The following is a 23,100-nucleotide window of genomic DNA, read 5'->3' as shown; positions in this document are numbered from 1 at the left end:
CATTGCATGTTGCTATTACCTTCATTGATTCACAGTCCTGTCCCTTTCTCTTAAGTTATCAGACTAAAATTTTTCAGGAGTTTCTCTTTTCAGAATTTATAAGCTGTGGACCAATTTTAAAACACATTAATATGCAGAATGTTTTGCTGCAAATGGAGGGATTGGGGGAGGTTAAGTGGTATTTTGTTTAACAGAAATAGTAATAAGCACCCCAATCCTGTTAAAGATCAGATTTCAGAGTAACTAAAAAGCTTTCTAAAGTAGTTCTCCTTTTGTATGAAATAATGCAATATCCAGTTTTATGAAAAGTGTTGTTTGTAGCAACTACCAGCATCAAAACACAATTAGTCTTTTTTATCATTACCAAGTGTGCACTTATATTTGACAGTAATCCCAAATGTATTTCAGATTGGAAGTCCAATCCTGCTATACTAATGAAATGTAGAAATAACCTTTTTTTGTGCCTAAAACAAGTATTCTCTGTATAATGCAGCATCAATTCTTGAGTGTGGTCTTTTTCTATCCTGTTTAACTTTTTTTTTGTCTGTGGCTCTGAGAATCATTTTAGATGCCTCTGATGTTTATGTATCAGGAAATCAGCATTAACCCAGGTTTTCTTTCAATCTATTAATTAAAAAAGTGGGGGGTAAATTAAGGAAATTTGGTTCTGTGGAAAACATAAGTTGTCTTGAATCCTTCAAAAAATGGCACAAACATTTTAAAAATATGAGCTGAACTGATCTGTTTTTCTGTATCCGAAAGAAACATGTTTACTACCACAGCTGTATATTCTCAGCTCCAAATCTAGTGCTTATGTGACCCTGTGATTGAGTCCATTTATGAGAAGGAAACTGGCAGAAGACCATCCATATTGCTGGAGAGAGGATAATTTTCTGCTGCTGTCACTGTGCACTGGATCATTGTGGTGTCAGATTGATGCCGGCAGTGGTGCACTCCGGTGTAGTGAAGGAGCAGAACTGCCCTGTTTGGAAGCAGGCAGCAGCTGAGTGGTGTAGGAGGTGATTTGATTGAGAATGATTCAGCCTCCCTCAGGTCCTGTAAAGGAACAAATGGAAATGTCAATAGCCACTGCTGCTAGCAAACAGGGTTTATTCCTCAGGGGGTAGTTTCCTGCCCCTGTTCACCTGCACGATACATAGACCTTCCTCCTTTGAAGAACTGTGTCTGCAAGCAGCCCTGACATGGAAGAACAGGGATTCTTGTTCAGAAGAAAGTGGTGAACGGAACAAAAATGCATTATAAATTAGAAAATGTTTCTGCCAAAATACACGTTTCCATTTGGAAAGCAGGACAATTACTACCAGACTGTGATTGAAAGCATATATGCAGTGCTGTAGCTGATTCTGAAAGGGAAAGTGTGTAGAATGTCTTTCTCAGACTTCTGCCTTATGTTAAGAGAACTTCATGCTGCTGCTGACATGGATTAGTAGGTGGCTAAAACAGCTTGGCATAAACAGCACAACTGGAGAGCTGATAAAGCTGGTGCTAATGCACCATTAAATGTGAAGGAAAATCCAGTTCTGCAGGCTGAGCTTGAAGTGAACCTTAGAATGCACTGATGTTAGGTTATCTTAGGGGTGGCACACTGTCCCTCCAGACCTGCCAAAATAGGGATCAGGTCCTGCTTTGACAAGGAGGGAAGGGCAGAAGAGGATTTTTTATGAACTGTGTTCTGGTAAAAGCCACAAAAAACATTTGGGATGCTTCTGTCTGACTTGTGTGCCTCAATCCTTTAATTCTTCTGCTTTTCTATCTTCCTGATACCTCTTTGAAAACTGCAAGTTTCAAATTTGTGAAAAAACAGCACAAGCAATGTTTGTACCTCCTCTTAGTCTGTTAACTAAACATGATGCCTTCTCCTGTTAGCTCATAATTCTCTGTGTTTTGCTGTGGCAAATCTGAACCAAACCTTAAAATCAGCTGCCAAATCGGCTATGGAACCAAACTGAGGGAGTGAGTCCTTACGAGGAGGGAGACACATGCAGCAGAAGAATTGTACGGGGTGGGTTTGAGAGTCTGTCTAGTGGCATATGGAATGTCGAGGGTTTTGGAAACACCCTTTTGGAAAAAATCTGCTTCTGAGCTCAATAAGCAGTGCAGAATTTGTGAGAGAAGAGCCAACTTGGGGAAGTTTTACTAAGGTCTTTGGAAGTTTGGAGCTCAAGAGTTTCAGGCATGGGGAGAAGGCAGTGGGGCAATATGAGGAAATGGGTAGTAGCTGGGGAACAGAACTGTACTAACACCTACTATAGTGCAGGTGTTAGGGATACAAAGGGAAGTGGAGGGGCCAAAATGTTATAGCAAAGAATGTGGTCCCAGAATTTGAAAACTCTTTGGAAGATACTGGGATGTAAAAGGAAAAATAAAAAATAAAGATGGTTAAAAAGCAGCCCCTTTTAAATAGTATGCTGGTGCGATGGAAATTTCTTACTAAGAAAAAAGTATGTATGTAAATGTTGAGTGTTCCTGAGATAACTGTTTCATTGCAAAGACTTTATTACAAGAAAAATTCTGTAGTCTTTTATTTACCTGTGAATATAATTCAAGACAATCTCAGCAAGAGCAATTATATATATAGATGTGTGTGTGTGTACATATGCATGTGTGTATATATATAGTGACATTTTAATCAAAGCTGTAATTTTGAAAACAAATGAGAAACCTTTCTGGTTTGAACAGGTAAGTTCCTGTTTTTCACAGAGAAGACTAATGAGTTTTACTAAGGAGATGAAATTATCAAATTATTTTGGAAATCAGCATTTATAAATAATGTTGAGGTTTTGTGGAGTGATGTTATTTCTTTATAGAACAGATAGCAAAATCTTGTTGAATTTGATTTGGATTACTCCTCAGCACGTTGTAGGACAAATTTTACTCTGTAAGGCCTCTGGAGTAACAATTCCCTGCTGCATATTTTATCTTGATGTGGTTTAAGAAGCATTTGCTATCATTTAAGTCAGGTTTCCCACTGAATATGTGTACTGTAAAATCACTGTGATTTACCTGACTATCCTCCTAATGTTGCATTTATAGACATATTATCATACTCTCTTTTTACAAAAAACCTTTTAGTTTATTTTTGTGCTGTTTGTGTCATTTTTTAAGCATTTTGCAGTCTGTTTTCAGTAAGTTTATTTTTCTTTATTTAAATTTTTTTTTAGATTTGTTGTTGAGAAAGTTACAGTGCTTTATCTGCAGTTCTGTGAAAGAATACACTTGACTGACATTTTTTTGTTGATGATACCCTCCTAACTAGATATGTGGATTCCAAGGAGATGTTAATATCACTGAAGTTGCTGATTTTTGCTTCATTGTAACTCCAGCATTACAATGAAAAAGAGTATTTTGAATTAATTGTTAAATCATAGGGTCATTTAGAGCATTTTTATTATTGCCAAGCAATTAGGACATGACGGTTTCAGAACTTCGTAATACTCTTCTCACGGCTGTATTTTTTTTTCCACAGAAGGTTTTTTATCTTCATATGCATCTATTATATCTTGAATGAGATTTTTTTCTGATATTTACGTTGTAATCCTTTGCCAAGGTTTTTGGAGGAATTGCTGTATCTCTTAAGATTTTGATCACTAACTCTTTAGATTCCTTTCAGCTTTAAAACTCTAGTCTTTTTGCTATTTTTGTAACTACTAAAAGTTACATGAATATTTCCATAGCTACTGTTTTATTGTTTAAATTTATCATCTGGTCAATGGAATCTAAATAATATTGACATGTAATACTTGCTTTGTTATGTCTCAGGAATGTTGCTTTTTGTTGCTATCCATAGTAGGTGGTTTTTCTTTTTTTCGTTAAGAATGTAAATGGCAATTTATGCTTGTTCCATAAATTCTGCCTTTTTTATCTTACAGATGTTTCAGTTGCTATCAGTATTGCAGTAGTTTAGAGGCATACAGTCTAAATTCACAACATTGTATTTTATTTTTTGCTTCGTAGGGAATAGTTACTCTTTCCTACCCATTAACAAAACTCAGAGATGGAAGAGACTTTTTCAAGATTGTTGTTCAAGGTACTACATTTAAGTATACATTTTAAATTTATGGTGCTACGTCAGTAGTTCCTGCTTTTGTGTTCAATAGAATGTTAGATTTAAAATAATCTCTAAAAATGTTCATTTTCTTAAGAAGAAAGTTTATCTTAAACTTATGCCAGGTATGTTAATAGAACCAATGCAGTCTTTATATTTATATATCTTTATATATCTATATATCTGTGTATATCTTTATATATCTATATATCTTTATATTCTCTACAAGAAATAGACTTCTTGTTGCATAACTTTTTAAAAGACTGTCCTGGGAATGTATTAGCTATATGTATAGCTTTAATGGTGTATTTTCAAACTGCTTATCATAAAAAGGACCAAGAAAATTGCACGCATAATAGTTACCACATAATATAAATAGCATATACTTTGTAAGGGCACTTTTAATGTAGGTCAGTGTTTGGAATAGCAGCAAAATATTTGTGTTTCATTCCATTTTAATTTAAGCATTTAAGAAAAGGAAATTTCACCTGACTACTCAAGTATTTAAATACCAGTAACTTGATTAGCACTTTGAAAGACCTGAATTGTTCATCATGATATGAAATTATATGAAAAATTAATATGTTCCTTTTAAGTCTTAAATTTATTATCTCCTCCAGTCAGGAAGGTGGAGGAGGTCATTTGTCAGGGGTCTGTTGCATTCAAGGAACTTTCCATTCCCTTTCATTTCATTCGCAGCTGATTCCTTACAGTGGCTGGGAATCATCATGTGCTCCCTCTGAGCCTCCTGACTCCTGAGCAGCCAGCCTGGGGTGTGCAGTCCCTGCCTGGTGCTGCTGCCTGTGCCTGGTGTTAGCAGAGGTGGATGGAATTGTTGGGGCCTCAGTCAGTCTCCCTGCTGGCTCCAGGTTTCTCAAAGGGATGCTTAACCTCCCTGACTCTTGCTGATTTCAGTGACTGTTCAGGAGAGGAGAGTTCATGCACATTCTCCATAGAAACATAAGTTTGCACATCTAAGTCATTGAAACAGTAAAAAGTAGAAAACTCTAAAAATAACATTATTTCTGCTTCAGTCTTCCTGGAAGGCTATTAATTAATATTTCTATGACCTAGAATATCTTCAGTTTATAACAGATTCTACAATAGGGTCTATTGTTAATCTAACACTATACATTGAATTATCCAAGTGGAAATCTTTTTCATTTCTGTTTAATTGTACCCTGGTGTACAATAGACTTATTTTAATCCTCTTATGAAGAATATACTGAGCAATATACCTGCAGTTAGCACATTTCCTGTTTGTACATGAATTGAAAAATTTTAGACTGTAGATCAACTTGTTTTGTAAGCCTCTTTCCACTGTTGTTATGGTTTGGAGAAGGTATAGTGATTGGAGTAATTTTTGCTTTTTTCCCTCCAGATACGGATAACTTGTGTTCCCAGATCAGCAGCATCAATATTTTCATATATGGAAAAATGGCAGAGGATTGTGCAAAACTTATACGCCATGGGGTAAAAAAACACCAAAACATATATAGATATAAATTAGATATAAATTCCTGGTTTAGGAATTGTTTTTTACAGATGTATGTCTACTTCTCCTTTTGTCTTGGTCTAGCTATCCCTAAAATTAGAAATAGTCTGTTCAGTCTCTTCAAATCTATAGTACTTGCTTATGTAAATTCTTTCTCACACTAATATTGAAAAAAAGGAATTACTTTTATCAGTGCTGTTTACCTAGCAAGCAAAGGATCATGAATATGGATAATAGAGAAGTCACCCTTTTATATTCATATTTTGAATGTTTTTCCATTTGATAAGATATATTTTATAATTAAATTCATTTAAAAGACAGTTACACTAAAAGATTTAAAAAAAAAAAAATCAAACCTGTGCATACAGGGTTTTTTTTCCTTGACTTGGTGCTGGTATCTTGCTTTGTCAGAGACAACAGTTTAGTTAGATTAGCTCCAGGTAAAAGACTTAGACAAGTCAGCCTGTGAGTTTGTTTACCACTAAAGAAGGAAAAGAAGATAAAAACAATTACCTCAGTCTTTTTGTAAGACTGCCTATCAGTTTACTGACATTTCAGTGTTAGACAAATGTGAAATTAAAATTATAATGTGAAATATTACAAGCTTGTGTTAGTGCTTTTTCATTTGTGGTATGAATTCACACTAAATCATAGAATAGTTTGGGCTGGAGGGCACCTTTAAAGGTCAGCCAGTTACAACCCTCCTGCCTTAGGGAGGGAGATATGGGCAGGGACGTATTTCACCTCATTAGATTGCTCCAAAGCCCTATCCCAGCTTACTTTGAACACCTCCAGTGATGGGGCATCCACAACTTCTCTGGGCAATCACATTCTTTATACAGATTTCTCAATTCCATGTAATTTTCAATTTTGATGGGGAAGCCAGGGTGTAAAGTTCCTGAGCTAATTTGCTAAATATGTAAGTTGCAGAATCTTTTTAAATTCAATGAACAAATCAGTTTTGTCCTGATAAAAATACAGATGTTGAACAGGGCACTGAGCAGCAATTAGAAGATAAAAAGATCATTACTAAAGAGCTGAATAAGAAGCTACAACCCACAGGCAGCAACCCTTAGACAGCCAAGGTGTGCTAGAACTTCAGTTTGTTCTTCCCCAGTGAACTGAACCATCATGGTGCTTCCCTCATGTCTCAAATGAGATTTTAGTTTTGGAAGAATATGAATATAAGGAAATGGTGATTTCTGAAGCTAGCAGAGTTTGGAAAAAAATTCCAGTTTTTAGCCATAAAGAATTGCTTCAGTGAGGTGCACAAGGTAGTGTTTATTTGCTGCATACCATTTCAGATTTTAGTATTTTTTAATTTCCATATCATATCTTCCTAAAGTTTAATGCTGTAAGAACTTTAGCTAAAGTAGCCAGGGGGAGCAGCTGGCGATTTCTAAAAAATGTGAGTGACCATGTTGTCTCCTGAGAGTCTTCTTGATCTGTAACAGAATAACCATCAGGAAAAATATTGTATTTCCTGTATTTCACACTTTGAGGGAAATAGAATTTCTTTTTGCCATTTAAAAATGTTGTTTGAATCTCATAATTTATTTATGCAATTTACTTCTGTTGACATCAAAATCCACCAATTTAAGTAAATAGCTTTGATTCCCAAGGCAATTACAAGATCTTCGTAGCTAAATATTAAATGGAAACTAATCTATTTTGAAAACTAATTAGCATTAAATTTCAAAGCAGCATACAAATATTAGGAATTTTTTTTTCATGTTTAGAAACTGCAAGTCACAACCTGTCAAAGTTGACAGTGAATTTGTAAAAAAATCTGAGAATGTGTCTGTTCTTTCTGCCTGTAGAACTAGATTTTGAGGTTAGTGCTGTCTTTTTCTCATGGAAATTGCACAGTCCTTTCACAGTGTGAGAGGATGTTTGTTTTTGGTTATTTTTTAACGTGGTGCTACATATGGCGTATGTATTACGTGAGAGTAATCACTAATGACCTAATACTACTCCAAAAAATTTTACTTCTTATCAGCTTGTTAAAAGGCTGAGTCTCTGTAATTCTGAAGTTCATTCTGACACAGCAAGAGCAAGACAAGAGCTACCTGTACAGATCTCCAGTCCTGTCTCAGCAGCCATATCCCAGAATCCTGTGCAGTCTGCATTCTAATGCTGAAATTGAAATAATGTATAAGACATAGCTTTTTAGATAAAGGGTGGTTTTACTGTTGAAGGGACATTCTGAGTAGCACCACCAAACAGTGAAAGACACATACTAACACTTGATTTTGGCAAAAGTAATGGAGTTTGCTGAAGTTCATATTTGTATGTTTCAGTATTTGGAAAGAATGAGACAACTTTCATATGTGTTAGTAGGACAGCGTGTTAGAAGTGCAGAGAATACTGAGTGTTCTAATTGTTTTGACATGTTTTAATTTAGCTTTGAGTATGGCTTACTTCTAGGTTTATATATTGCTTTTTTAGTCAAAGTGTGCATTGTGACACTACCTGAAAATCATCTAAGTAGTTTCATTGTGAATTAAACTGTCTGATTAAATTTATGTTTTCTGCAGAAATTTTCCCCCAATGTTTTAATAACTACATATATCACTGTCACTTAATCTACAAGCCTTTCTTTTTCTTGCACAAAACATTAAGGTTTTGGATCTTAAATCATTTAGCGTAGCATTGTCAGATTGCTGAAATAGCAAAAAAAGCGCTGTCATAGTGCAATATTTGCTCAAATGTCAACTTCAATAAGAAAACGCTTTTATTTGTTGTAATCAAATAAATACAGGAAGAAAAGTTATTCAGTAAAAGTTTATGGAAGAGCTTTTGGTAGAAGCTTGAATAGAAATAGAGTTTCAAGTCTAACACGTTTATTGGAGTGGAGCACACTGGCACAGCCCTGCTAAGCAGTTCTGATAGCAAGGGAGCTGACTGTAAAGGAGCTTTACATTGTATCAGATAGCTTTTTAAATCACCTCTGATTACCTAAAGATATTTAATGTATTCTCTATCTTCTCCGCCTTTTTAATTTTTACTTTTTTAAAAATTTTTATTTGGTGAAGTTGCTGCTAAAAACATGAGCTGCTGCTGGGACTTGAATCATGTACCCTTTAAATCCTCCTTTTCTTGTTCTTTTTGTGGTGTCTGAGGAACTTTGTACCAAAGTGAAAATAGAGTTATCATTTCTTTCTGTGCCAGAATCTCAGGAGTGATGCCAGAGATGTTTTTAAGGTCTCTCTTGCTACCAGAAACTTACCTGTTGATTGACCTACCTATTTAACCCTTAAGGAAGCTGTTGGTCCAGCCAAAACAGAGTTTATAGGAGAGTTTCTTAAATGTACAGCTGTAATTCATTGGGAAAGAGCTCTGAGAAAAAATATTTTATCACTGCTGGTCTGACATGTGATTTCTTTTTACTTTAGTTAAGCTAAACAGAAAGCAGTCAGTCCTTATTGTATTTAAAGAAGAATGATTCTCTTGCTTTATTCAGTGTGAATCTTCCTCCCTAGGCTTTGTCAAAAATAGCAGTCTGTTACAGTAGCATCATGAGTGTGAAAATTTCAGCAGAATTAAAAATAAAAGCTTCCTGGCATTTGTTGTAAATATAAATTCCATGGGGAGAAGAACTAAATTGGGAAACTCAAAGACAGATTTTAAAATTTGTTCAGGATTTTTGTTTCTTCAATGTCTTGAGACTTTAGGGTGAAATTTCACATGATATAGTCTTAAAATAGAGCATGTGTTAGAATCTCTATAATTTTCTGTTGTTGCTGTGTCCCCATAGGAAAGCTTCATAGCTGCAGGATTCAAGGTGATAAAATTGCCTACAGACAGAGAGGATGATAGACATGATTGTCACCTGGAAGTGTCTGAAGAAGCTGGATCAACCATTTATGTACGTGGTTGCCCAACTTTTTTTTTTCCTTTTTTTTTCAATGTCCAAAATGCATTTATTTTGCTTTATAATAGGAAAAAAACCAATAAAATCTATGTGAAACTTAAATGGTACAGATTATTTACCATGTTCATCAGGAAACAAGACATGTTTCCTCTGTGTGTGTGTGTGTGTGCACATGTAATTTTATAATAGCCCTAACCAAATGATTTCCCAGGTAAATTTCTACTTGTTGAGTGGAAGAATTTGACTATGGTTGACTTTAGATAGATTCCTAGAGCAGTTTAAACTACTCTTGTGCATAACACATTTCAATACTGCTGACAAGGTAGAGGGTGCAAGAGTTATTTCAGGTCTAAAATTTTTAGTTTTCTCTGGTCTGTGAGTTTGTACTGTTTTAACTCACATCATTAGTTGTTGCCTTTCAAATATATGGACTGCTATAGTCTAAATTTTATACAGAGAATTGTACCCTTTTGTCCTGAGTAAAATATTTGTTCTTTTGTACTATTACATCAATTCTGTTTCATTTTATCTGTACAGTTATTGTCTAATTAAAACCTAAATTTAAGAAAAATTTTTTTTTTTTTAAATTTCAGAAAGGCACTTCTGTTCTGGAATTGACCTCTATAGGTAACTAAAGCTTGCCACACAGCTCAGTGAGAAACGAGATTATTTAAAATGGTAGTGCAGACTGTTTCATGACATTCATTATCTGTTGATGATGATGATATATAGGTAGAAAGAATATTTGTCATTGAAGATCATGGATAGCAAAACTGCCCTGAGTCTGAATAGGTGTGTGTAAGCTAAAAGTGTCTATATTTTAGAAACTACTGCAGGCCTTCAACTGAGTATTGGCGAGACCTCATGCCATACAGTCTAATCCCAAAGACACTGTGCAGCTTCCTGAATGCCTGGGTTGTGCTGAAGTGTTTATCTCATCACTGACCACAGAATGGAGCTTGTGGCACTTTGTTTGGTGACACACATATTGGATGCTTAACATTAATACAAATGAGCAGACTTTGTGTGGGCTTCAGCTCCCCAGTCATAACTTTTCACTTGGCTGTTTAAAAGTAAAATCAGCTTCAGGAGTGCAGCTGAGGTGGAGAGCAGAAGCAGATCCCTGGCAGGAGTGGGCAGTGCTGAGACAGGACACAGCTGTGACAGGGGCTCTGTGACCAGCAGCCAGGCTGGCCTGTGGCGTTGGGGTGGTGCCTGAGCCCTGTGTTCCTCACAGAGAGTGGGGAGTGTTGGCTTTTCATCAAATCTCCACGATTAGTTATTTAAATGACCTTACATGGAAGGTAAGTCTGGCTTATAAATAAGGCTCAAGGAACTATCTTTAAGTAGAATTTATCCCATTCTAGTGAACTTTTTCCCCCAGAGGAAAGTAACAAGTCACTGAGAATAGATATGCTCTAAGCATTGACATGTACATACATCTTTATGTACAAAACCTTAAAACCATTTAAGGTCTATGTTAAGCAAGTGTAGTTTTAAATTTGTGGCCTCCAGCTTTCAAATGCTACTCTGTTAATGTGACCTAACATATTCAACTGGGTGACTTTAGAAAATGTGTGTATTTTTTTGAATTAATGAATACATGGTATTTACTGCACTCACACTCATACATACCTTTTGTATGAGTGTGAGTGCAGTAAATACTGCTTTCTTTTCTTCTGTAGCTAAAATTTTACTAGAGTCAGATTTGGTTCAGATATGGCAAAAATGTCCGTAGGACTGGTTTGTATTTCTATATAGTGTTGTATTTGCTTTAAAGTTATCAAATGTTGTTATATTTTCAGTACCTTCAATTTTGTAGTCAGGAGGTTTGTTATTTTTTCTCCACAGATCTATGCTAAACCAGGAACAAGTGCTGCTTCAGAAACTGCATCTGTGGTGAGTTTGTATTTGGGATGTTTTTAAATCACATTAAATTAACTACATGTTAATAAGAAGCCGTGGAATTCATTTTTGTTCCAGTTTAATTTATTTCCATATACTTATCCCAGCAGTCATTTAGCTTTTCCTTTTACAAATAGTATACCTGGAACACAAAATAAAATGTGATAGAAGTAGTACATTTTCTATCCTTGTAGTACAGTTCCCATCTTGATCTCCAAATGGATTTCATGTTGGTTTAGGAAATTTGAATTAGAGAGGTAATTGTTGGTCTAAGCAAGAATGTATGCTTGTGTTGTAAAAAGGAAAAATGAAATACAAAACTTCCTTTGCTTTAAAATCAGACTTCCAATACTGGTTTTAAGATTTGTTTTGATTTCTGTTTGTAACAAGCCCTTATGTGTCTGACTTAAAATTCTACAAGAAATAGTATTTTAAAAGCAGAGGAACTGGTTTATGAAATTTTAGTGTTCTTTATCATGATGTTAAAGATTCAGTACCAGTGGTGCTAGAGTTTGTTTTCAATTTTTATTTACAGTTTCATTTTTTCAGTATAGTACTTGAAAACCTAAGTTTTCAATCAGTTTGAGAGAACTCTTATTCTTTGAAAGAGTCTAGTCAGCAACCTTAAGATGAGAGGAGAATAGTCCTTAAACTGTAGAAATTAGCGCTTAATTTCTTTAATCCTCCAGCAGCTGTGGAATTTTAATCAGGAGATGTGCACAGTGGCTGTGAGAGGTAACCCCCCCACCACCATCCCAAGACAAGGATTCTGTGCAGTGACACTGCCAAGCAGAAATACAAAGCTGTTTATATATGTGTTTTAAAAAGTCCTCTGGATGGGCATGTAAAAATGAAGCAGTACAAAATTGTCTTTCATTGTTCTTTATTGTAATGGCTTTTACTCACCTGGTTCATGTGTTGAAACTTACTTCAGTTAACTGATTGGCTTATTGTGAGAAAGGTGCAATCACAGAAAGAAATTAAAAGTCCTTTCTAAGTCTCAAGTGAATAAGATACAAAGAAATAGATAATCTTTATTTCTCTTTTTAAGATTAAAAAAATATGTCTGAGGATTAATGATGTTAAAAGACAAAATTCTGTGTGAATTATTTGACTAATTTTTTCTTCTGTTCCCTTATTGTATCATGCCTTTTCAGTCTGTTGCTCCAAAATATGTGTATACGCCCCTGAATCATCTTAAAGATGGAACTGTAGTGAACTTGTATGGAGTTGTGAAATTCTTCAAGCCTCCATATATTAGCAAAGGAACTGGTATGTACAATATTCAAGAGATTTGAAATGTCCTCCAGCCAGAACTGTTCTTACTATGTTTGTTCAAAATCAACCAGAAAAACAAATTCACGTGATTCTTTGACCATAGCTTTGACCAGCTAATACCAAGGAAACAGAAAAACAAATAGATAAGAGATATCAGCCAGTTCAGGCAGACTGGTGGGGATAGCAAATGAAGAAAATTCTTAAAGGGGATTTATTATTTGTCCAGCTACTTTAACAAGACTTCAGGGAATTGAAGACTTGGAGCATCTTAATTAGACAAGCACGGATTGCTGGAAATCATTAGGGCAGCCATTCTTTCCAGATATGTAAAAATGTGAAGTTAAATGCACTGTCTTATGAAGCAGCATGTCTCTGAAGCAGCTAGGAGAGATTTTTTTCATCTGAGTTATTTGTGAAGTTAATCACTTCCATTTCATTATTAGAAATTTAATAGAGACAATGATTGTTTGTTTAGCAACTAGTCCTTTCCAAAATGTCATAAATAACTTCCTGATATGTCTTCCCTGTATATTTTCAGTTGACATTATTAAAATGAACCCAACAGTATCATTGGAGAACAGGGACACAATCTGATATTTCTTATTTATGAAGATAGCTGTAAATTCACTTACTACTCTATAATGAAAATCTCTAATATAGTTCTAATTAGTCTGGGGTTTTGAGTAAAAATACTCACTAATCAGTCAAATATTTCAATGCTGGTTTTTAAGTTTTTGCACCATCCAGAGTGATGTTTGCTTGAGAGGGTACAAAATTGTCGATGATTGTTCTGCATTGTCAGAACATGAAGCATGAAGTGGCTCTTGTCAGAAAAGTCTGTAGTTGCTTTAGATCTGACCCAGTCCTGCACCAATACATTCTCTGTCTGACACTAATAACAGAATCATGTAGTTTCAAGCTGATGCCCCCGGGAAGCCTGGAAAGTGGGGCCTCTGTACTTTATCCACATGGGTCTTTATTCACTAAATAAATATGCCCTGAGGTATATGCTGCTGCTCCTTCTTACACACATGAAGGCCTAAGGCTGAGGTTTTGCACTGTGTTCCCACTGAAGGTGGGTACCACTGGACAGGTACCTAATTTAGTCTAGTTGATTTCTGTAATCTATAATTAAAGTTCATCATTTTCATTGCCATTATTGCATTAAGTGAGAGTGTTAAAACACTGATGAATTAAATGAGTTTTCAGTATGTTCATAAATCATTTATTACACAGAAAGTTGTTTTAGCTAAGCACTCTTTTTCTCAGGGCATATAGTTTGACACCTCAGTATATAAGAACTTCATGAGTTTTGAAAATTGTCCAAGAAAGTGCTTTGGGTCTTGCTTTATATAAGAGAAAAATGGGATTTTGTCTGATAGAAGATCTGCTGGAAGTGTTCAGAACTATATTCAAACTTTCCTTCCCCAATAGTTTAAGATATTTTAAAGTTTTAACAAAGATGATGTTCTCTTCTATCCCTCTCTTAATCTTAAGGATATCTCAAGTACTTAACCTTGAGATTTAAAAGAAAAGAGAAGTAAATAGAAGAAAAAAGACCTCTATCTTTGTAGTGTCCAATTACAGAGACTATGTGCTTGACCATGAAAGTTTTAGGACATTACAAAGTGACACCTACTGCTTCCCCAACTCTTTTTTTTTTGTGTAGATACTGGTCAGTATTTTCCATAAAGCAGGGAAGAATGAAGAAGAATCCTTGCTGCTGGTCAACAATGTCATAGAATTCATGTCCTATTTTTCTGGGGAAGCCTTCTGCTAGCATTTTATCATAGATACATGCAGTGTATTTTTATGTCACATGTTCAGTTAAAATCTCATTTTATCCTACCTAGACATTTATTTAGATTGTAACTATTTTATTATTACAAAATATTTCTTAGAATCAAAATTAATAAAGGATGACAGTTTTGGAAAAGACATTTCTAAGAAGCCTGACCACTTCCAGGTCAACAGTTCTACATGCCCAAAATGCAGATTAAGAATCAAATCAGATTATTAAAGAATTTTTGAAGCACAGAGTTTTATTTTTGTTTTCAATTGTTTTTTGATCTTGAGCCAAGTTCATCAAACAACCAAGAGTTTGTTTAAAATTATGTAGCTGAAAAATTAGCTCTAATTTCAATGATACCATTTGGTCAGCTTGAATTGCAATAGTCAATTTTTAGCAAGTAATAAAAAACCAACTTTACAGTGCAAAGCAAACTCATCACAGAATGTTGTGGTGTCCTTTTGTGAGGAAGCAGACTCAATTATATCTGCAGTAGTTTTTCCTTCAAAGTATTGTGTTCCATTTTGGGGTTCTTTTATGAATCAAAATGTTGAGGATTTATATAAGTTTTGCAGAACAGAATAAAAACTGTTGCCGAGGTAAAGACAGCAATTTCATTTCTAGACCCCTAGGGATTAGAATACTGTTTTCCCTTCTGTTCACTGTGGTTTATATGCATTTCTTTTTAAAATAATCACTCTTTATTATCTTAAAATATAGAAGATAAATAAAAGATTAAAAAAAATCTGAAGGAATTAATAATAATAAATAGTTAATAGAAATCTAAAGACAATTACTTTGATCTAGAGATTTCAAATGATGGCATTGAAACATCTGTTTAGCCAGATGCTTCTGGTAGTTACCAAATTGTATCTCTAAAGTGTATCACTATTATGTTAGAAATAACAAGCTCTAGTAAAGCAGTTTGATTCTTCAGAGATTTTGTTTTAGGCTTCTGCAGCATATGTTTTTATGTGCATATATATACACACATAGGACTGTGTGCACATGTATATTATTTTTTCCTGTCTTGTTGAAATATAAATGGTAAGTTATCTGGGTCAGCTGTTGGGTGTTAGTGCAGACACTTGTGTATTGAATGGCCTCAGAAATTCTTGAAAACAGTATTAAATGTTTCATTTAGTTTTGAAGAGAGAATAATTTGCTACAATAATCTGTCTTTTTTGTGTGTATTGAAATACAAGAAACAGAAGGCAGTCTTTAATTAGAGTCCCTGACTACTAACAACATTGCCCAAAACCTTTTTTATCTTTTGGAAGGAAGAAGTTATTGGTTCAGGGTAGTGGGTTTTCCACTAAATGTTATTGAAGAATAAATATGTGATTGCCCAGAGGGGGATGTGTAATTAGATCGATGCTTTCCACCTTAACAATTTATACAAGCAAATTTGTCAGGAACTGCTGAAGTCCTCAGTAGAACTACAATAAATTTTTAATCAGTAAATACTAAACAATTTGTTAGTCCTACAATATCAATAACTACTAATCTGGAAAGCTTTTTTAGCAATTTTGGTTTTCTTAGGATAACTGAAAAATGAGTTTGTACATGAAGGTGTGGGATTTTTGTGGTTTTTTTACCTGTCTGAACACACTGTGGAGAAATGGTGGTTTTCTGCTCATGCATAGCCAGCATAACAGAGATTTCTGTAAAAAGAGTGGAAATGCTGTGGCATTATGAAGGAAAAGTTGTAACCTGAAGAAGGAACCTAGACTATCATAGTGGATTTTAGATTTTCAGTAACTTTTACAGAGCTGCAAGAGATTCCTATTTCAAACTAAAGGACCTAGATAGTTTGACAGTCAGCATTCACCATGCAGACAGTGCCACCTTCTACTGATTACCAAATTTTTATGAAATGAAATAAAGAACTTGTTAACAGGTTATAGCAATTGTATTTTTAAAGAACAATAAAGACTTAGCTGAAAGAGTATAAAAAGTGTATAAGATGCATACAGACCATCACTCTGTATTTCCATTTAAATTAAACATGGGTTATGTCTCCTTATTTTTGTAACACCACTTCTGGGGGGTTACCAGCACAGGTAGCTGTCCATGGCAGGTGCTTCCTTGCATGATGTTAAGCTTAAATGAGAATACCTCTTCATAATAATTAAATATATTTAAAAAAAAGGTAGGTTCACTTTTAAGTTCTGTGTAGCACTATGAAATACTGAAATTCAGTGCTCTTACTGAGACAATCTATTATGAAAGTAGAAAGCTTTCTTCTGTAGCATATAAATTTGCTGAACTGTGCATCCCTTGTGTCATATTTTTAAGACAGGTTATTGCAAGTAAAATCTACCAGTGGTAAAAATTCTCTTTTAAAGAAAATCAGTGAATTTTTTTAATCAATTGAGTTAATTTCTCTACTAAGGGAAAATTGACTCCAATACGTAAACTTCCATTATTTATTTATTTATTAGCTTGGTAATGAAGGAATTTTGCTTTTTTGGGTAGTATATTGAGAAAAATCACAAGTGTGAAGAATGACATTATATTGTTTTGTTTAACTCTAAGACATTATGTAAATTCAGCAATTTTGTGTAGAGTTTGACTCACTATTTTTTCAGAAAAGTGAATTCATTCAATGATCTGTAATGCTACTGTGGAAAACAGGAAACAATTTCCACATTTCAACTAGAGAAGACAAGTGGCTTTTTATTTTTTACCTTCATAAAGGACTTTGCTGAATGAGGATTTCATTTAAAAACTGAGTATTTATACTTTGTTCTCAGAGACCTCTATTGTAATTAGGTTTGTAAAAGGGATGTTTTGAGGTGAAAGTAAGGCACAGAAGACTGAAGTCACAGAAGACTTCATGGAAGACTGAACCTCTGTTATGTAGAAAGTGTTCCCTGGCTATGTAAAGCAAGTGTACTATTTTATACTGCTTTGACTAGGATGATTATCTGTCTTACATGATTATGCTAATTACACAGAAAATTGAGGTAGTGTGTTTAACTTCTGCCATTAAACAGGCAGCTGCACATGTATGAAGCTGACTAGGTTGCATAATCACAGCATCAAAGAGTAACCACAATTTTAATGTGGAATGTTTTTTGCTACTTCCTCTTGATTGTGATGTTGGGTTATATCAGTGCACTGTAGCATGTTATTCTGCATCCCCAAAGGATTGTAAATCTATGAGCCATATGGGCTTCTCTTCTTAATTGCTCATTTTGCTCATATTTGCAACAAATCTTTTAAGTTAACCTCTAGAATTCATACCCAAAGAAATGCATCAGTCTTTGGATTACAGTAGTAAATACTTGCAGTTTTTGTCAGCCAGTGACTGGAGTTTATTCTTGACATTCCTAGCATAAAATGTTAAAATAGACTGTATGTGGACCTTGTGCCTTTGGTGGGAGTGGAAAAGAGTGATCTCAGCAATTTCTGAATGCAAAATGATTTGTCATTATTGAATCTGTATAAAAACTTGGGAAGGAAGAAGAATACTAGTTTTATAGAAATACAGAAGGTTTTTGTATCTGTAGGAAAAGTTTTATTTCTTGGTAAGCCTTCATTGGATTTCTTTAATCACTTCATTCCTTTAAATCATAAAGGAATTTCAACTTTTAAGTTTAAATCATAGCAAAATTTAAGTGTATATGTGCTGGAAACAGAAGAATATTTCTTTTGAAGCATGTATTTTAATCCAATCTTACATACCTGCCCTCATGTTTAGGGAATCTGTTCAGAGAGTTTGCATATAACAATCATCTTTTTATGACTCCCTTCCTGTCGCTTTTTTATACAAGGCAAATCTGTCAGTTTTACTAGCCTGACAGCATTCTCTTTCAGAGCTGTCTAGCAACAGTTTATGTGTCTGCATCTTTATAATGTGCATGATGGGGACTTCATTGACTTTTAGACCTACAATACCTTTGTTCAGTTCCCAGCTGGATATACTGGTGTAGTGTCATTATCACCTCTTAGAATTCCAGCTAAGAGAAGTTGGGGTTTTTGATAATTAGGATTTTTTTTTTCTCTTCTGTTTCGGTTTTTCTTTTGAAGAGATGAGCAAGTGTCTGTCAGGGCAAAACAGATTTGATTTGGGGAATTTAATTCATTGCCAGTTAACATAAACATCTAATAACTCATTCAGATATTGAGACAAAGAAATATTTGAACACTTAGGGGGGACACTGTTCCTCCACCTTTTCCAGGTTCAGCTTCACTCCAGGCACCCCTTTCCTCCTTCCTAGTCTCTGTTCCTCTGGCTGTGGTTACAGATGTCTCTTGGAGGGACAGTAGGAGGTTCAGGAGAGCAGGGCCTTTCTTCCCACTGCTACTTGGTTTCTCAGGTAGGTTACCAGCTGCCATGTTGCAAAAGAGCAAATGTGCTTTTACTCTGTTTATAAGATATCAGAGCACACGTGTTCTGTAAGCTGAAATGGAAAATACAGGATTCATTTATGTCATCCACAGATACTGCTCTGTTCTTGGCTGATCTGCATTGTTATCTTTGTATCTTGCTTTGATTTTACTTTTTAGATCATTATTAGAAGTGAAATTCTATGAAGTTTAACTTCAGAAAGGCATATTTCATATTTTTACTCTACTTTCTGGCTACCACTGTGTGACTCTATTCTTGTGGTATATATATCTATCTTGCATATTTTGGTGAAATCGAGGATATGTAATTTATGCTTTAATTTGCTTGTAGAACTTGTAGAACTTATTACCTTTTCAGAAAGCTGTGCAAAATAAATCTTAGAAAATGATTTTATTAAATTGTAGATATGTGCCTCATTTTGTAGAAGTAATTGAAATGTGAAAGAATAGTATGCCTGTTGTTGACAGAAGAAAAAGGTTTGTGTGTTCTTGCACACAGCGCTGTGCTTAGTCACACATTTCATTTTCAGTTATTTGGGCTAATTATCGAAAAGAGGGGTCACATTTCAGTTATTATGGTACTGTAAAAAAATGAAAATAAAAAAGTTACACAAATCATAGCAAAAAACAATTGGCCATAGGGCCAATTCCTCCCAAATTTAGTATCTGTGTATTAATAATTCCATAATGCCTGTTACTCATCCAGACACTTTTATATTTTACAGATTATTGCTCAATTGTAACACTTGTGGACCAATCAAATGTGAAGTTAACATGCAGTCTTTTTAGTGGAAACCTAGATTTTCTACCAAAAATTTACAAAGTTGGAGATATTGTTCGATTTCATAGAATAAAGGTATGTACTAGGATGTGGGGGGTTTATATGCTTGCTTTTCTGCACTGAGAGGACCATAGGAATAATTTAGTTCTATATGTACAGAAATTAACTCTTGGAGACATTGGATAAAGCAGCTGGTTGTTAAAACAGCTATGGTTGTGGTATGGACCAAAACTGAAAGTAAACTATTACATTTTTCAACAACAACAATAATATTTATTAAACTACTTGACAAAAAATCATGTGGTACTTCTAGATGGATAGAATTTAACTGATATAAATCAGCACAATTTATTCCTCTTCAAACTGGTAAGACTAAGGAGTTTCTTTAGGTCTTCTGTTTCAGTAGGGCGTCTGGAGCAGTTTAGGTCAGCTGGAGAATCACTCCAGTAGAGGGAGTCTGTCTGGGCTTGTTAGAGTGCAGTGTGCTCCTGCTGCTGCTCCAGTGTTATCCTGCATTACTCCTATTTATCTGTATCAAAGGGCATGCAGGAAACTGTTTATAGCTTTGATACTGCTTCTTGGATGTTTTTCTTATGCCTGCTGCAACTGTATAGGGAAGAGGAACCACCTTACAGGGAATGAATAGAAATCTTGTAATGCTGGACCATGGTTAAAGAGGTGTATAATAGGACCAAAGATGTGATTTTACCATTAGTTTGCAACATAACCATACATATTTATTTTTTGCGTGAAATAATTATCAGAGAAATTGAATGTAATGAAAGGGACCAGTAAAAAAAAAAACAAAACACCAAGAATAAAACAACAAAAAAAAACCCCAGTTTGCATATCTGAACACTCTTGAGAGTGTCCTAGGAAACTAAAGAGATCTAGGAAATTTAGGATTTTACAAAAGAATGATAGAAGGGATAAATATCTGTAGTACTACTACTGAGATTGTTAAGAAAGAACTTAATATCTTAAAAATAATGCCTAATTGTACACTGTTAAAGAGTGGAAAGGGGCAATCTGCTGGTACTGGCTAAGCCTGCAATATTTTGTAGTCCCTTGACTTAGGAGTTTTGGCTGGTATTCTGCCTTTGTTAAAATGCCTCAAACCCTGCCATGGTGATAAAATGGTTAATTTCCTCACTGGCTTTTCTCTGGTATTCTTTATTACCTCTGAGGGATTCACAAACAATAACTTATTTCCTCACTTCCAGTGAAGAGAATTGGTATTCGGTTTCCATTTTAATGTTTGAGAATTGGAAATAGTGATGCATATTGTTATTTTGGTGTTCCTCTTGTTCAGTGTACTCTAGTTGTTTAATGCAGTCAGGATGTCCAGGATGTGTTCTGGTGGGTCTTGTTGGTCTTTTTCCTGAGTGCACAGCACTGCAGAGCAATGCATTGCTTTGCAGAGCTGTGTGATTCGTGTGCAACACTTGGACAATGAAGACCAAGTCACTGACCTCTGATTATAAACTTCACTTGTATGGCTTCCTTGGCATGCTGCAAACTCTGTAGCAATTACACAGCCTTAATTCTCTAGCTTTTTGTCATAGTAATCCTGATGCTGTTCTCTTTTCTTACTGTCATTAACCTTAACTTCTTCTGTACATAGGGCCCAGTTGCTGTAACAAATGAAGTAGGAATTGTAAAGTGGTCACCCTTTTTCTTAGACAGTATTATTGCATCACCACTGCACTTCTCAAGGCATGCACTGTGTCAGAAAATATTCTTTAGAAAAATAGGGTCCTGGGGGTTATGGAACATGGTATCATAGCATAAATGCATCATGAGCTGAACTGAGTTTGCACAGACATCAGTAACTGTCATCTACTAACCTTGGGATAACCATGGGTTATAATCCTCTTATTTTCATTTTGTGGTCAGATCACAGAATCAGAGAATCATTAAGATTGGAAGTTACAGTCACGATCATCAAATCCAACCTTTGACCAAATACCACCATGCCCAATGCAGCATCCTAGATCTCTAAAATAAAAAAATAGAGAAAAACAGCAGGAAAATCAGATTCCTTGAATGCTACTAGTTGCACATTCATCTGATTCAGACTCTTTAGATTTACAATGTAAACACATCGTTTCTTTGAGCAAAAAGATTTAATAGCCACAATATCAACAGTTATTCCTTTCATAGATCACTAGATTGACCAGTGTAAGATGTAGGTTTTGCTAGTGAATTTCTAAGATATTTGTCCACAGAGGAGGGGGAATCTGAATGTCAAATATATGGAGCATGGCTTCATAACAACAGAGAAGTATCACACTCCCTTTTTTGTTATCCTTACTAGTTCTGTTCTGTCTCTCCTCTTGTGCATCACTCTCCTAAATCTAGTAATATTTAAAATAGCATTCGTTCCACTGTGTTGCTTACTTTGATCTTTAAACAATCTGCTGTTATTTCCAGGAGCAATCTTACTTTTGCCCTTAGCTAGCAGTTTCCTTGTCTCTTTATGCTCTCCTTTAGTTTAATCCAGTTTGTCCAATGAAAGTTTATTTCTTCCCTTCTTTCTACTTGATGCAATATGGAAGGTACTGGGAGAAAGACACAGCAGAAATGTCTGCTTACTTCTTATTCCTGGGCAGCTCTAGCCATAGCTGTCAGGTTGATAAGGATGAGGGGGAAAGTCTGGAGCTTGGTTATCTAGCATGCTGCATGAGCATTAAACTTTGGCAGAATAGAGCTCCTGGACTCCTAGTGTCTTCTGAGAAAATGTGGTCCAAATATATAAACTTGGCCAAAATTAGGTTTGAGACTTTCTACTAAAAAAGATGTTGAAGAGCGTGTTTTCTGTTGCACTGCTCCCCAGTTTTCAAATTGTTTTTCTGAAGAGTGGAAGGAATTAATTTTTTTTTAGTAAGCAGTTAGGAGGTTTTTTTTAATACAGAAAAAACCAATTCTTTTTATTCCCCCCCCCCCCCCAGAAATGTCAGTATTAACATTGCTTGTGGTTCCCCTTCAAAAATTCTGTAAGGCATACAACTCACTTTGAATAGAATTTAAATTAAAAACAAGTGTTTATCCTATAGTAAATAATGTCTGGAAATAATGACTGTAGGCAGTGATAGAGTGTCTCTGTAATTTCAAGTCTTATCTTAGCAATTTGCAAATATGATTTTCATATCAGTATTTTTGGTCAAGTTACTGATCAGATTTTTAATATGTAGAAAATATTCCAAAATAGTAATTTTTTACTCTATTAGAATTTGTAAAGCAGTATCACAGTGCCTGCTGGCTTTTTAAATTAGTAAACCAGAAATTATTTCAACTGGCTTAAGTATATAAACTTCTTGCATACAAATTTTTCCACAAAATACTTATATATTCAGGTGAATTGAATTGGTAAATAAAGTACATTGTATTGCTCATTTACTTCTTAAATTTGTGTTTCTTTTGCTACAGATGTTTCAAACAATTTTATTTTGCAGGCAGCAATTCAGGAATGCTGGAGAATAAGCTATCCCTTATGGTCCTAATGTCTAAATGTGTTTATCATGTCTTCAAACACAAAAAAATCATTTTACTTCCA

At 34.9% G+C, this 23,100-nt stretch overlaps 1 protein-coding gene across 2 annotated transcripts in view; it reads left to right on the top strand.

Annotated features, from left to right (window-relative positions):
* Positions 1-23,100, top strand: part of POT1 (protection of telomeres 1) — a 57,203-nt gene that overhangs the window by 4,869 nt on the left and 29,234 nt on the right. Inside the window, exons 4-10 of one of the 2 annotated variants that reach the window (XM_026790337.2) lie at positions 3,976-4,048; positions 5,448-5,539; positions 9,319-9,429; positions 11,287-11,334; positions 12,498-12,612; positions 18,595-18,732; positions 19,489-19,619. In XM_026790337.2, the coding sequence (XP_026646138.2) occupies positions 3,976-4,048; positions 5,448-5,539; positions 9,319-9,429; positions 11,287-11,334; positions 12,498-12,612; positions 18,595-18,732; positions 19,489-19,619 (708 nt within the window). The remainder of the gene's footprint in view (positions 1-3,975; positions 4,049-5,447; positions 5,540-9,318; positions 9,430-11,286; positions 11,335-12,497; positions 12,613-18,594; positions 18,733-19,488; positions 19,620-23,100) is intronic. The other variant, XM_005481936.4, reaches the window with a different exon arrangement.

Source organism: Zonotrichia albicollis, chromosome 4, assembly GCF_047830755.1.
Source record: "Zonotrichia albicollis isolate bZonAlb1 chromosome 4, bZonAlb1.hap1, whole genome shotgun sequence".
Classification (NCBI taxonomy): domain Eukaryota; kingdom Metazoa; phylum Chordata; class Aves; order Passeriformes; family Passerellidae; genus Zonotrichia; species Zonotrichia albicollis.
The sequence above is the reverse complement of the archived record's forward strand: the minus strand, read 5'-3'. Positions and strand labels throughout refer to the sequence as shown.